At 37.5% G+C, this 13,246-nt stretch overlaps 1 protein-coding gene across 3 annotated transcripts in view; it reads left to right on the top strand.

Annotated features, from left to right (window-relative positions):
* The window catches only part of KLHL20 (kelch like family member 20), a 79,495-nt gene that overhangs the window by 3,041 nt on the left and 63,208 nt on the right, over window positions 1-13,246 (top strand). For 2 of the 3 annotated variants that reach the window (XM_082437942.1, XM_082437941.1), the window contains one exon: window positions 12,052-12,625. In XM_082437942.1, coding sequence (XP_082294068.1) covers window positions 12,083-12,625 — 543 coding nt within the window. In that variant the 5' untranslated portion in view covers window positions 12,052-12,082. Of the gene's footprint in view, window positions 1-4,576; window positions 4,635-12,051; window positions 12,626-13,246 lie in introns of all 3 variants that reach the window. The other variant, XM_082437943.1, reaches the window with a different exon arrangement.

Below are 13,246 nucleotides of genomic sequence, written 5' to 3'. Positions count from 1 at the left end.
CTTTGAATGAGAAATAACTGTTTATATTGAGATAATTTGAATACATGTTTGTTCTCACTACTAGAGTGTGAGCCCTTTGAGTGTCATATGTCTTCTGTATCTTTGTATCCCTGGCACCTAATGATCACTGAATAATTGTTTGAATGACTGAACAACTGAACAGTGTCTACAGACTTTTCCCATGAGGGGGGAAAAAACTATGAACAAGAAAAGATTGAAAATTGCTGTTAGGGTATTCCAATGCTTAATCATAAAGTTTTATGCAACTGATTGGCATTTTATTAGTAAAGCTTCATTGCATTCATTTATTTAACTACCTATTATGGGTAAATGCTACAAAATTTAAAAGATAGGATATTCAATGAAAAGTAAGTCTCCCAATGCTGACCCTAGCTCCCAATTTTCCTCTCCAGAGGAACCACTTGAAAGCAGTTTCTTATGCATTCTTTCAGTATTGTAATACATATACAAGCATATATAGAATATCTCCCCTTTTTAAAAAACACTAATGTTCGCACATCATGCACAGTCTTCTGTATCTTTCTTTTTTCACTTCACACATTATCTTGTAGATATGACAAATACATAGACCCACCTTATTCTTTTTAATAGTTACATAGTATTTTATTATCTGTAGGTACCATAGTTAACCAGTCCCTTTTGAGAGACATTTATTTCAAACCGTTTGCTGTTACAACCAGTTCTGCAGTGAATATCCTTGTATGTGGTTTTTGCCCAGTTGTGTAAGTATAGGATAAATTCTTAGATGTCAAATTGCCCAAAGAGTATGTGCATTTTAAGATTTTGGTTAATATTAACAAATTCCTCTCCTTAGAGATTATACCAGTCTGAAGTCTCACCAACAGTGTGCCTGTCTCCCAAGATACTATTTTTTAATCATTGATTTAATTTAGAGATACTAAAACATTTTGCAATGTAATTCTTCCATCTTTCCTTAAATATACAAATAGGAAACTGAGCCTGATTTTATTAAGAATTGGTTTATTCACTCACCAAACATTTATATAGTACTTGTTCTATGCCTGTATACTGTACATATACAGATGAAGTGATGGAAAGACATGTAAACAGATACCATAATACAACATGAACAGGACTTTTTTTTTTTTTTGGCTGCGTTGGGTCTTTGTTGCTGCACATGGGCTTTCTCTAGTTGCAGCGAGCGGGGGCTACTCTTCATTGTGATGCGTGGGCTTCTCATTGCGGTGGCTTCTCTTGTTGTGGAGCACAGGCTGTAGGCGAGTGGGCTTTGGTAGTTGTGGTGCACGGGCTCAGTAGTTGTGGCTCGTGGGCTCTACAACACAGGCTCAGTAGTGTGGCACACGGGCTTAGTTGCTCCGTGGCATGTGGGATCTTCCCAGACCAGGAGGTCGAAACTGTGTCCCCTGCATTGGCAGGCGGATTCTTAACCACTGCGCCACCAGGGAAGTCCCATGAACAGCATTTTAATAGAGAAGTAAACCTCTGCTCTGTGGAGACGAGGAAAGCTTCACAGAGGTTGTGATATTTGAGCTGGATCTTTTAGAAAGGATAAGAATTTGCTTTCAAGAATGTACTTTAAAGGATAAGAATTAAAGAAGGGAGATAATAAAGCCACCATAAACAGAAGGAACAGCTGTGCCAAAAACAAAAACGAAAACACAAAAAGACACCAAAACCTGGAAGTGTATAAGATGTATGGAATGGTAAGTATGTCTGCAGTGTAGAGTATATGAGGGAGGAAGAAGGGGAAACAAGGGGAAAAAATCATGGAAAATGAGGCTACAACCATGGGAAAGAGTTCAACTTTACCCTTTAGGTATTTAAGAGCCAATGGATGTTGTTATACAAATCAGATTTGGTTTTGGGGCTGATGTTTAAGAAGATAGGATGTAGACCAGAAAAAGGGAAGAAATAATGGCAAAAAAATACTAATTTAAAGGAGTTGTAGTAGTTTAGATGAAAGCTGATGAAGACCTGAAGTAGATCTATGGCAGTGGGGATTGAGAGAAGAGGATGGAATTAAGAGTTTGTTTAATAGTAAAATCAAAAGGATTTGGTGAATATAGAGTGAGAAAAAGGTAGCAGTATAAATGACTCCAAAGATCTTAGCTTGGGAAACTAGGTGCTGCCATAATGAGATCAAAAATACAGGAAGAGGAACAGGTTTTACTAAGCCAAGAATAGATTCTCTTTTGTATTCTTTAAGATTATTATGTCTAGGAAACAGCCAGGTAGAGATAGCCAGCGTGTAATTGGAATATGGATCTGGGGCAGAAGAACGGTTTGGGCTGGAGAGAAAAAAAAATTGTGAGTCATCAGTATGCAGAAAATTCTTGAAGTTGTAAGTGTGAATGAGGGTAGAACAGAAAAGGAGGATGCCAAAAGCAAAATCCTAGGGAGTACCAGGGGTGTTTAAGGTGGGGCCTAAGATGAAAACCCATTGAAGATTCATAAATGGGTAAGAAGCTTTAGGTTCTTTGGGTATTGTTTTATTTAATTGTATCTAGAGATTTTATTGATAACGTTCACTCACGGTGAAGATCACAGATGAGCTCCTTGAGTTCAACATCAAAAGACAAATCCCATTCACATCTCTTGTCTTTAGAATTTCCAGTTTATTCTAGTTAGTCTAAAATGTATGCTTTAAAATAGTAGTATAAGGGGACTTCCCTAGTGGCGCAGTGGTTAAGAATCCAGGTGCCAATGCAGGGGACACGGGTTCGATCCCTGGTCTGGGAAGATCTCACATGCCATGGAGCAACTAAGCACGTGTGCCACAACTACCAAACCCACATGCTGCAACTACTGAAGCCCGTGTGACTAGAGCCCGTGCTCCGCAACAAGAGAAGCCACCGCAATGAGAAGCCCACACACCGCAACGAAGAGTAGCTCCCGCTTGCTGCAAGTAGAGAAAGCCCGTGCGCAGCAATGAAGACCCAACTCAGCCAAAAAATTAATTAATTAATTTAAAAAAATAGTAATATAAGATACACCTGCTTGATTTGGCTCTTTCTCGGTGTGCCATGCCAAGTTGGCTTACTCAACACCTCTCCTTTCTTTCCTCCTTCTACTATATAGACACAAGAAAAAAAATATTATACTTGATATCTTTAATATTCTTTGCATTTTGGGTTGGCTATGTAACACAGTGCTGCCAATGAAATGTCAGTGGAAGTTGCTGAGAGGTATCCTAGGGAGACTTGCTTTCCTGACATAAAGGGAGACCAGCTTGTTTGCATGGCCAATTGCCCTTTCTCCATCTTACCTTGATTGCTGGGCCAAGGCACCCAATGCTGACCCTCATTTCATCCAATAAACAGTGATGCCTTAAGGCTGAAGTATTCATGACCTACTTTCAGATTAAGGAATTAACCGCCTGGCTTTCTGGTATGGTAGGGAATGTACTGCCTAGTGGATGCTCTTCTAATAAGCCTCACTGGCACCTTGAGATGTTATTTCTGTTTTAAGGATTTGTATGCTCAAATCTCTAGCTCTCCCTATTCATGTGTGCTTAGGACTTTAAATGAGGGTCAACTCAGCAGAATCTTTTAAGAGCAGGCTGCTAATTTCCAAATTAAAACAAATATTTGAAGTATAAAGGGAGAGATGCTCATTTGGTAGATAAGGAGCACAATTCCAAGCTAAGGAAAGATTCTGCAGGTCTTTGGACTAAGAGATAAAACTTGATTATAAATGCTTTAGAAGGCTATGTTTTTCTAAACTTTTTATTGTGCTTGATTTCAAATTATCATAGCCACTTATAGAAAATGACTCTTTCCTCAATTAAGACTATTACTTTTGAAGTAGATCTGAGGAACGAGTGCCAAGATAGCTATGAAATTTAAGTTGACTCAAATATTTTGGGTATGTGGAAATGCTGTTATTAAATGTACTTAAGGAGGTACTAAAGTTGTAGCATTCCCTTAGTAAACGTGAAGAATATTTAAGATCTTTTATTTGTTCTTTGGTTTATGTTTCCTACATGCACGACTTGATATTTCTATCATTCGAAATATCAGTATTCATGGGAATGACCCATCCATTTATCTAGCCTGCATTTCCTTGACCTCCTAAATTCTTGGGACTTTTACCTTCACTCACTTCAAAAATTCATTTCCTACTATCACTCAGAAAATCTCTCTCTGAAATCGTTTTAAGTCCTAATAACTTGTTTTCTGACCATAACCTCTTGAATGCCCATTCCAGCTGTTCTTTGACCTAATCATAATCAACATGCTTTTGTCTCTTGTGTTTTTACACAGTTTACTCCTGCAACCACTTCAACCATTTTCTAGCCACCACTCACTCAACTCTCGAGTTTGTCCATGGCATTTACCCATTCTAGATTAAGGCAGGCATTTATATTCTGTAATTTGGGCTGTTGATTACTGCTGGATAAAACCAGCCACAGGGAATTCATGCTACTGTATTGAGAGTCTTTAATATCATTCGGGCCAACAGTGTCATCCAACAGTATTTCTATGAGTCCCTAATCAATGCTTACTCATACTCCACAGTAGCTATTTCACATCCTTATCCATTCTTCTCATAATCCTCTTAACACTCCTTTCAGTGGCAGCAAGTGACCTGCTCCCCCAACTCCCAACTTCACAGAAAAAAGAGGCCATCAGGTATGAACTTCCTCAAGCTCCTGACACCTCCTTACCCAAAAATAAATGTATCTGTTTCCACACTATGTTTCCTCCCACTGCCTTACTCTGACCTCTTATGGTGAGCCCTTCTTCCTTTTGTCTAAGATCCATTCTTCTGTATTTTGTTTCTAAATACTCCCACTTTTCAAGAATTTTGCTCCATCATTTATTCTCTCCCTCTTTACATATATTTTAAAACTTCTCCCTCCTTCTGGTTCTTTGCATCAATATATAATCATTTTCCAGTTATTACTCTCTTTAAACAGACATAGTAGTTTATGTCTCTTTTCACAGCCAAGCTTCTTTCTAGAAATACTGTATACTCACTGTCTCTTTCTTCACCTTCATTGACGACTGCCATTGAATACCTCAGGTTTTTACTGAAAGTTTAGGGATAATGAAGGAGGCCATAAAGGTTTGGCCATTCATTATTTTCTCACTGGCTGTTTCTCTCCTTAAATCAAAACCTGCCACCAGTTTTAATCAGTCTCTGTTTCTTTTCCTTTCTAATTCTCTTTCTCTCCCTAAAACTTTCTCCCTTTGAAATTACTGTTACTTTATTATACTGAGTAGTTTAGTTCTCTTTGTTACAATCTTGCTACCTCTAGAACAGAGGTTAAAAAACAAAATCCTCATATATCTTATAGGTAGTTCATATAAGTGCATGGCATAGTTTCACATAAGAGAGAGTGGTGGGGACTGTGGTGAACTAAGATTCCAAGCCCTCCTAATGATATTCAAATTCAATTTACATTTCAAAACAAACCAAAAAATACTGCAGACGAAGTACATCTGATGGTCTTTATCATCCCAAGGGGCCCTCACCTTGCGTTTTATATTTAAAAGGCCCAAATAGGTGTTTTCTTAAAAGCATCATCTGTCTCTGAAATAAACATTGCCCTTTCCCACAGAATGTGAAAGAATAATTGAAAAAATTTTAATAGCAGCTTTTTCCTTCCAATTATATGTAGAAATTCAAATGTAGTAATTAGTTTTTTTTGGGTTTTTTTTTTAGCTATGTCGGGTCTTCGTTGTGGCACACCGGCTTCTCTCTAGTTGTGGCATGCAGGTTTTCTCTCTACTTGTGGTGTGCGGGCTCCAGGGCATGTGGGCTCTGTAGGTTGCGGCCCCCAGGCTCTCTTGTTGAGGCGTGAGAGCTCAGTAGTTGTGGCGTGTGGGCTTAGTTGCGCCGCGGCATATGGAATCTTTGTTCCCCGACCAGGGATTGAACCCGGGTCCCCTGCATTGGAAGGCAGATTCTTTACCACTGGACCACCAGGGAAGTCCCTACAGTTTCTTAAAATGATTTCATACATAATGTCTGATTTTTTAGACTTACTGACATTTTGGTAAATGTGAATCCTTCTTGTTTTATTTCATTTTGTATGTTTGACAAGACTTCGCTCTTACTTTTTTTCTTTCCTTTATAGCTACATTTTGAATCATTACTTTCTCCATGTTGTTATTTCCTTTCAACTTAGGTCAACATAGTCTCTTTGTAAAAACCAACATTTTCCGCTAATAAAGAAATTTTATTTATTGGTCAAATTTATTAGCCAGTTATTAGTCAAACTTTAATTTGTGTTAAAATAACCTGCTTGCTAAATGCAGACTCTGGAACTACACCCCCAGAGATATTGATTCTCTAGCCCCTCTTAAGAATCTGTGCTTTTACCAAGCACCCCCGCATAGCTGGTGTTAGAGAAACAGTATTTTAAAACTTAATGTAACAGCCTAACAGGAACTGGGCAATCAGCCATGAAGAAAGAGTATCTAGTCTTCTAACAACATTTTTACTTCATTTGAAAGAAAAGGCACAAAGTCAAACCATAATTCTAAATCTATCAGTACCATATTTAGAAAATCTGATAATAATGGAGCAAGAACCTCTACATACAGGAGTAGTTGACCAGTCAAAGCAAGGGCAATTTTCTGTATTAAAGTTGGTTAGTAAATTTAGAACATTTGGCTAATTTTACTGTTTCACATTTTAACTACTGTGTTTTTGGTATCAGAAAGTTTGGGGCTGAAAGTAACATAAAGTTTCTTGACTCAAACTGGCTTAATCGATATGGACATCTTTTATTTACATAACGAGAAGGCCATAGGTAGTGTGAGCTCCAGGGCTGGTCAATGCATGGCCTGATGGTACCTTCTTGGACCCAAGTTCTCTCTGTGTCTCCAGTGTAGCCTCTTCCCTATCAGCTTCATCCTGACCTAAAATTGCAAGAGAATTTGGGATTCATCCTTAAAGCTGGGGACATGGTCAGCTTCCTGTGAAGTACATGGCTGGTAGAAAGAAGTAAGATTTTGTTAAGGTTTGAGAGAGTTGATGGTAAAATATGCCATTAATGGACTTTATCTTGAAGTTATGTTTTTCATAAGCACTTAATGAATACAAAATCTGCTAAACTGATTGGCAGATTTTATACCCTTTTGGTTTTAGAAAGACTGATTCTTTCCTAGAATTGGCAGTCCTTTCCCCCCCCTTTTTTTTAACATCTTTATTGGAGTATAATTGCTTTACAATGGTGTGTTAGTTTCTGCTTTATAACAAAGTGAATCAGCTATACATATACATATATCCCCATGTCTCCTCCCTCTTGGTGCTGGGAAAACTGGACAGCTACATGTAAAAGAATGAAATTAGAACACTCCCTAACACCGTACACAAAAATAAACTCCAAATGAATTAAAGACCTAAATGTAAGACCAGACACTATAAAACTCTTAGAGGAAAACAGAGGAAGAACACTCTATGACATAAATCACAGCAAGATCCTTTTTGACCCACCTCCTAGAGAAATGGAAATAAAAACAAAAATAAACAAACGGGACCTAATGAAACTTAAAAGCTTTTGCACAGCAAAGGAAAACATAAACAACATGAAAAGACAACGCTCACAATGGGAGAAAATATTTGCAAATGAAGCAATTGGCAGTCCTTTTGTGGGAGAAGGCAAAAGCTCTATTTGGTCTCCTTAGTTTGTTAACTGTGGATAGAGTCCAGAATAATCCTTCCACTTAGCTCCTTCAGCCTTAAAACATATGTAAATTAGTCTTGAAAATTAAGTTAATAAAAATGTTATTTGAGTTCAATTTCTTTATGTATATATTATATTATATATATATATATATATATATATATATATATATTTGTAATGTCGTTAGTTCACTATTGGGATAGAAAAGCAAATAATTTCAGATCCTCTGGTTTCTCCAGATGAATTTTCACTTGGACAATCAGGCTTGCTCCCCCAAGCCTTTAATTAAAAGCTTTCCTAATCAAAAAAAAAAAAAAAAACACACACAAAAAACAAAAACAAGAAAGCAAATGAACTTATTTACAAAATAGAAATTGACTCACAAACATAGAAAGCAAACTTACAGTTACCAAAGCGGATAGTGGAGGGGGGGGTTATAAATTAGGAGTTTAAGATTAACATATACACAGGATAAAATAGATAAACAATAAGGACATACTGTATAGCACAGGGAAATATATTCAATATCTTGTAATAACCTATAATGGGAAACAATCTGAAAAAGAACATATATATATATATATGTATACATATATGTATGTATAACTGAATCACTTTGCTCTACACCTGAAACTAACAACATTGTAAATTAACCATACTTCAATTTTTAAAAAGTGGTTAAAAAAAATAGCTTTCCTAGGGTTCTTTCCTCTTGCTGGGGAGCAGTTCACACTTTAGTTTACCACCCCACCCCTCAAATCATTAGAGTACTTAATCCATCAGACTCCAAACAAAGAAGTTGTGAATATAGATGTGACAAGGTATGAACACAACCTATTTCTGGGACACTATAACTTCCCCTCAAAGATGCCCAGAAAAATGTACTGGGATGTATGGGGTGGGGTGGTGGGGGGAGAAAAAACAAACCATTTCTGCCAGTAGAACCCTTTGGATGTGATGAGACTGTTGGAGGATGTGGGCTTAGATTTTTTTTAAGTAAACATTTACAAAAACAAATAGCAGAACCACAGAAGAAATAACTTAATGTATAGAATTAAATATAACGTCTAGAATTAAATTGCTAGAATTAAATACAACTTCTCAGAAGATTTAAAATGAGGCACCCCTTATAGTCTCGGTGATCCTTGTTCTTGCTCCTTCTTATTCTCCTAAAAGAGCAGCGTAGTCCAGCCATGTGGCAGCGTGCTTGCCTTTTCTCCCTTCTAAGAACAACAACCACGTAAACCAGATTGCCAGGATCATTTCCGTTTCAAATGCTCCATCTAGTTGACCAAAACAGTTCAGGATAAAGCACTGACTTTGGAGTCAGAGGACCTACATTCAGACAAATCCCAACACTGTCATTTTCCTTGTGAGGTAAGTGTAATTATCCCCACAATTACAAATGATGAACTTGAGGATCAGAGAAGTTAAGTAATTTGCCGAAGATTATACCTAGTAAATGATGCAGCTAAGGTTTGAATCTATGTTTGCCTGGCTACAAACTGGGCATTCTTTCAAGAGAACCAGACAAGAAAGTTTGGAGGGTATAGTTTATTTTGGCAGGAAGAAAAGCTGAATTTATTTGACAGCTATTTAATGAGCACTGGATCCACATGTTGAAGGATAGCATTGAGTAAAAGAGAATAGAGGCCTTGTTTTCATGGAGCTTATGTTCTGGTTGGGAGAGAAAGCCAATACATTATATCAGGAGGTAATTATTTAAGAAGAAAAATTAAGCACAGTAAAGGGTATAGGGTAGTAGAAGTAAGAGATGCTGTTTCGTATAAGGTGGTCTGATAAGTTGACATTTGAACAGAAATCTGAAAGAAATAAGGGAATGAGCTCTGCAGATATTTGGGGAAGAACCTTTCAGGAAGAAGGATTAAGGCTCTGAAGCAAGAGAGGCCTTGGCATGTCCCAGAAATAGCAAGGAAGTCTGTGTGACTAGAGAACCATGAGTAAGAGGAAAGTGGGAGATGAATTCAGAGAGTTAGCCAGGGGAGGAGTCATATAGAAGTTCGTAAACTCTATAGGCTTTGTTTTTTGCTACTGATATGAGTGTTTAAAGGATTTTGAGCAGAGGAATGGTATAGTCTGACTTTTCTAAAGGATCATTTTGATTGTTTAGAGAAGAGAATATAAATCAGCAAAGGTGGAAGCAAGCAGACCACTTATGAGGCTATTATCATATAAAGAAGTGTGAGGATACCCTGAATTAGGATGGGACTAGTGGAAAGGTAGAGAAATGGTTGGATTCTAGGTATTATTTGGAGGTAGAATGACAGAATTTGCTGATGGATTGGGTTTGAGGGTATGTGGAAGGGAAGGGGCTCCAAGATTATTGGCCTGGGACTTCCCTAGTGGCTCAGTGGTTAAGAATCTGCCTGTGAATGCAGGGGACACAGGTTCGAGCCCTGGTCCGGGAAGATCCCACATGCTGCGGAGCAACTAAGCCTGCAGACCACAACTACTGAGACCACGTGCCACAACTACTGAAGCCCGCATGCCTAGAGCCTGTGCTCCGCAACAAAGAGTGGCCCCCGCTCGACACAACTAGAGAAAGCCTATGTGCAGCAACGAAGACCCAATGCAGCCAAAAATGAATTAATCAATTAATTAATTTTTTTAAAAAAAGATTTTTGGCCTGAGCAGCTGGAACAATGAAACTGCCTTTTACTGATCTGGGGAAGACTAGAGGAGAGACATATACTTGTACAAAAGTAGAGAGTCAAGGAATCAGTTTTAGATATATCATTAAGATAAATTGAGTTTGAGTGATGGTGGGACATTCGTATGGATCCAAATTCGGGATTTATCCAGGTAGGAGTTAAGAATCCTTTAGCCATTCACATATGGGTGATGGGAACCATGAGATTAAATGCACTTCCCCAAGAATGTGTATAGAGAGAAGATAAAACAGAACTTTTGAGAATGACCACATTTAAGAGAATTCCTTCCAAGTTTGCAAACCAGACAGTTGATAAGAATAGAGAAATTACCGATTCTTGAAAGTCAGAATCTATACAATCTAATACAATCATAAGTGTTTTTATTTGCATACTGGTTTTTTTAAAAAAAAAAAGTAGATATGTAGAAATTAGCTTCCATATTGTACTTAGGTGAAATAAAAAATTGTTTATGTCTGAGTTCAACAGTACCATCTGTGTACATAATTAAGGTCACAACAAAAACTCTTTAATTTCAACATACAATGTCAGTATTATAATGGAAAATTTTTAAATGGTCTTGTCTTTAATGGTGGTTCTTTTTTAAAGCTTGAGTGTACCACTGTTAACCACGTGATTTATTATTTCAGCATCTACTACAAACAAGAGACCATTAAGTACTGTGGCTAAAAGCTTTTTTGCTTGTTTACATGGGTGATAAAAATTATCCTTTAACTGCTCAGTTTTATGTTTCAGTTTTAAATTGTCAAGCATAAACAGTGCTGTTTCTACCAGATGTCAGGAATTATGAACAGTTTGTACTATAGAATACAGTTACCTGTAGGCTGAGGCCAAGCATAGAAATATTGAATTTATAAGTACTTGGGAAAAACAGGTTGCTGCTGAAGAAAGGAAGAGCTAAGTGTAGTTTCTTCTTCCTAAAATGCCCTTTTAGATTCTCCTCTCCTTCCCTGGGGATTCTGTCAACACTCTAGTGTTTTATTATACTGTCGGTTTTGTCAGTGCTACAGCTTTAGGGGTAGTAAACTGATACTGTCTCTTGCAGGCCAGTATTAGACTATCTCAGTACAGTCATAGATGATTAGTTTCTGAGACTCATATGAGTCAGAAGACTGCTTAGTAAGTAGAGAATCAGAAACAGAAGTATAACGATCTGAAGCATGTGTGTAGGATATTTCACCTAAGCTCTGGAAAAACGCAATGTAATATTCCTACTTCACACACAAAAAAATACATACCTTTGTAATAACCTGATAGCTTATGCCAGTCAGGTCTATGTTCCAGTATAAACAAATAACTATAGATTTTGCCTTTCTGAACCACATTTTTTATCCTGGTTGCCCCCTTTCTGGCTATTCATGTGTTTCTCCTTCTAGATAATTAGGTTCCCCGATTGCCTCTTTATATTTCTTTGAATTTTCCTCAGTCCATAGCAAAATGCTTTGTAAAATATAAGAACTAGTAAATATTTGTTAAAAGCATAGTTATCACCTTAATTGACGGGCATAGATTCTCTTTTTTCTCCATGTTGATAGATACAGTGTGATGATTATGAAAACCCAAATATCTTAGTTCTAATTATTTGTCAATAATTTAAGTTTGTGGCATTTACCTAGTAAGTTAGCACCTGAATTTCTACATACAAAATACATGTGAAATGCAGGAATGAGCTTCTAAAAATATTCCCATCTTCTCTTCTCTCTCCCACCGCCATCTCTGTAGGTGTACCAACATTCGACCAGGAGAGACTGGAATGGATGTAACAAGCCGCTGCACCCTTGGAGACCCCAACAAACTGCCAGAAGGGGTTCCCCAACCTGCCCGCATGCCCTATATCTCAGACAAGCACCCTCGACAAACCTTGGAAGTGATTAACCTTCTGAGAAAGCACCGGGAGCTGTGCGATGTGGTGCTAGTTGTGGGCGCTAAGAAGATATATGCCCATCGAGTCATTTTGTCAGCCTGTAGCCCCTACTTCCGAGCTATGTTTACAGGAGAATTGGCAGAGAGCCGTCAGACGGAAGTTGTGATCCGAGACATAGATGAGAGGGCTATGGAACTACTGATAGACTTTGCATATACCTCCCAGATAACTGTGGAAGAGGGCAATGTTCAGACCCTTCTGCCAGCTGCTTGCCTCCTTCAGCTGGCAGAAATACAGGAAGCCTGTTGTGAATTCTTAAAGAGACAATTAGATCCTTCTAACTGCCTGGGCATTCGGGCTTTTGCTGACACACATTCATGTCGTGAGTTGCTAAGGATAGCAGACAAGTTCACTCAACATAACTTTCAAGAGGTGAGTTGTACTTGGTGGTTTGATGCATTCACAATGTATTTGTCAGGAGAACAATATGGGTTCACTATTCTGCTAACATATACCTGTTTAGGTATTTACTGCTAATTCTAACTCATAATATCAAAGAAATGTTATAAATACTAAGCCTGGTTTTTATTTTAGAGGACAATTTTGTGTTCTGTTAGCAAAACTAAAGTTTTCAGGGATTGATTTCCCTAGACATATTCATAAAAGGCTAATTTATAAGCCAGAATGCAGTTTATTACTGATAGGATACTTGGTATTGGTCATTTTTATAAAGCACTTCCTTCCTGATTATATGATTGTTCAGCAGAATAAATTGTAGATTAGAGATTATTTGAACTAATAATCAGAAAAATGAAATTGGATGTTATTAGAAGGATTTTTTTATTAAACCTGTTATTTTTCATTTATTCATTCATTTAATAAGTATTTGTAAAGCTACTATACTTCAGCCACTGTGCCTGGGAACAAAGGCTACAGTAATGAACAAGATGCCTAGGGTGTCTGTTCTAGTGGAAATTATAATCTAGCAGGGAAGATAGCCATTGAATTCATAATTACATAAATAAATAATTACAGTTAATGGGTGCTACAGAG

Source organism: Balaenoptera physalus, assembly GCF_965194825.1.
Source record: "Balaenoptera physalus genome assembly, chromosome: 1".
Classification (NCBI taxonomy): Eukaryota; Metazoa; Chordata; class Mammalia; order Artiodactyla; family Balaenopteridae; genus Balaenoptera; species Balaenoptera physalus.
This window is presented reverse-complemented; position numbering and strand designations above follow the sequence as displayed.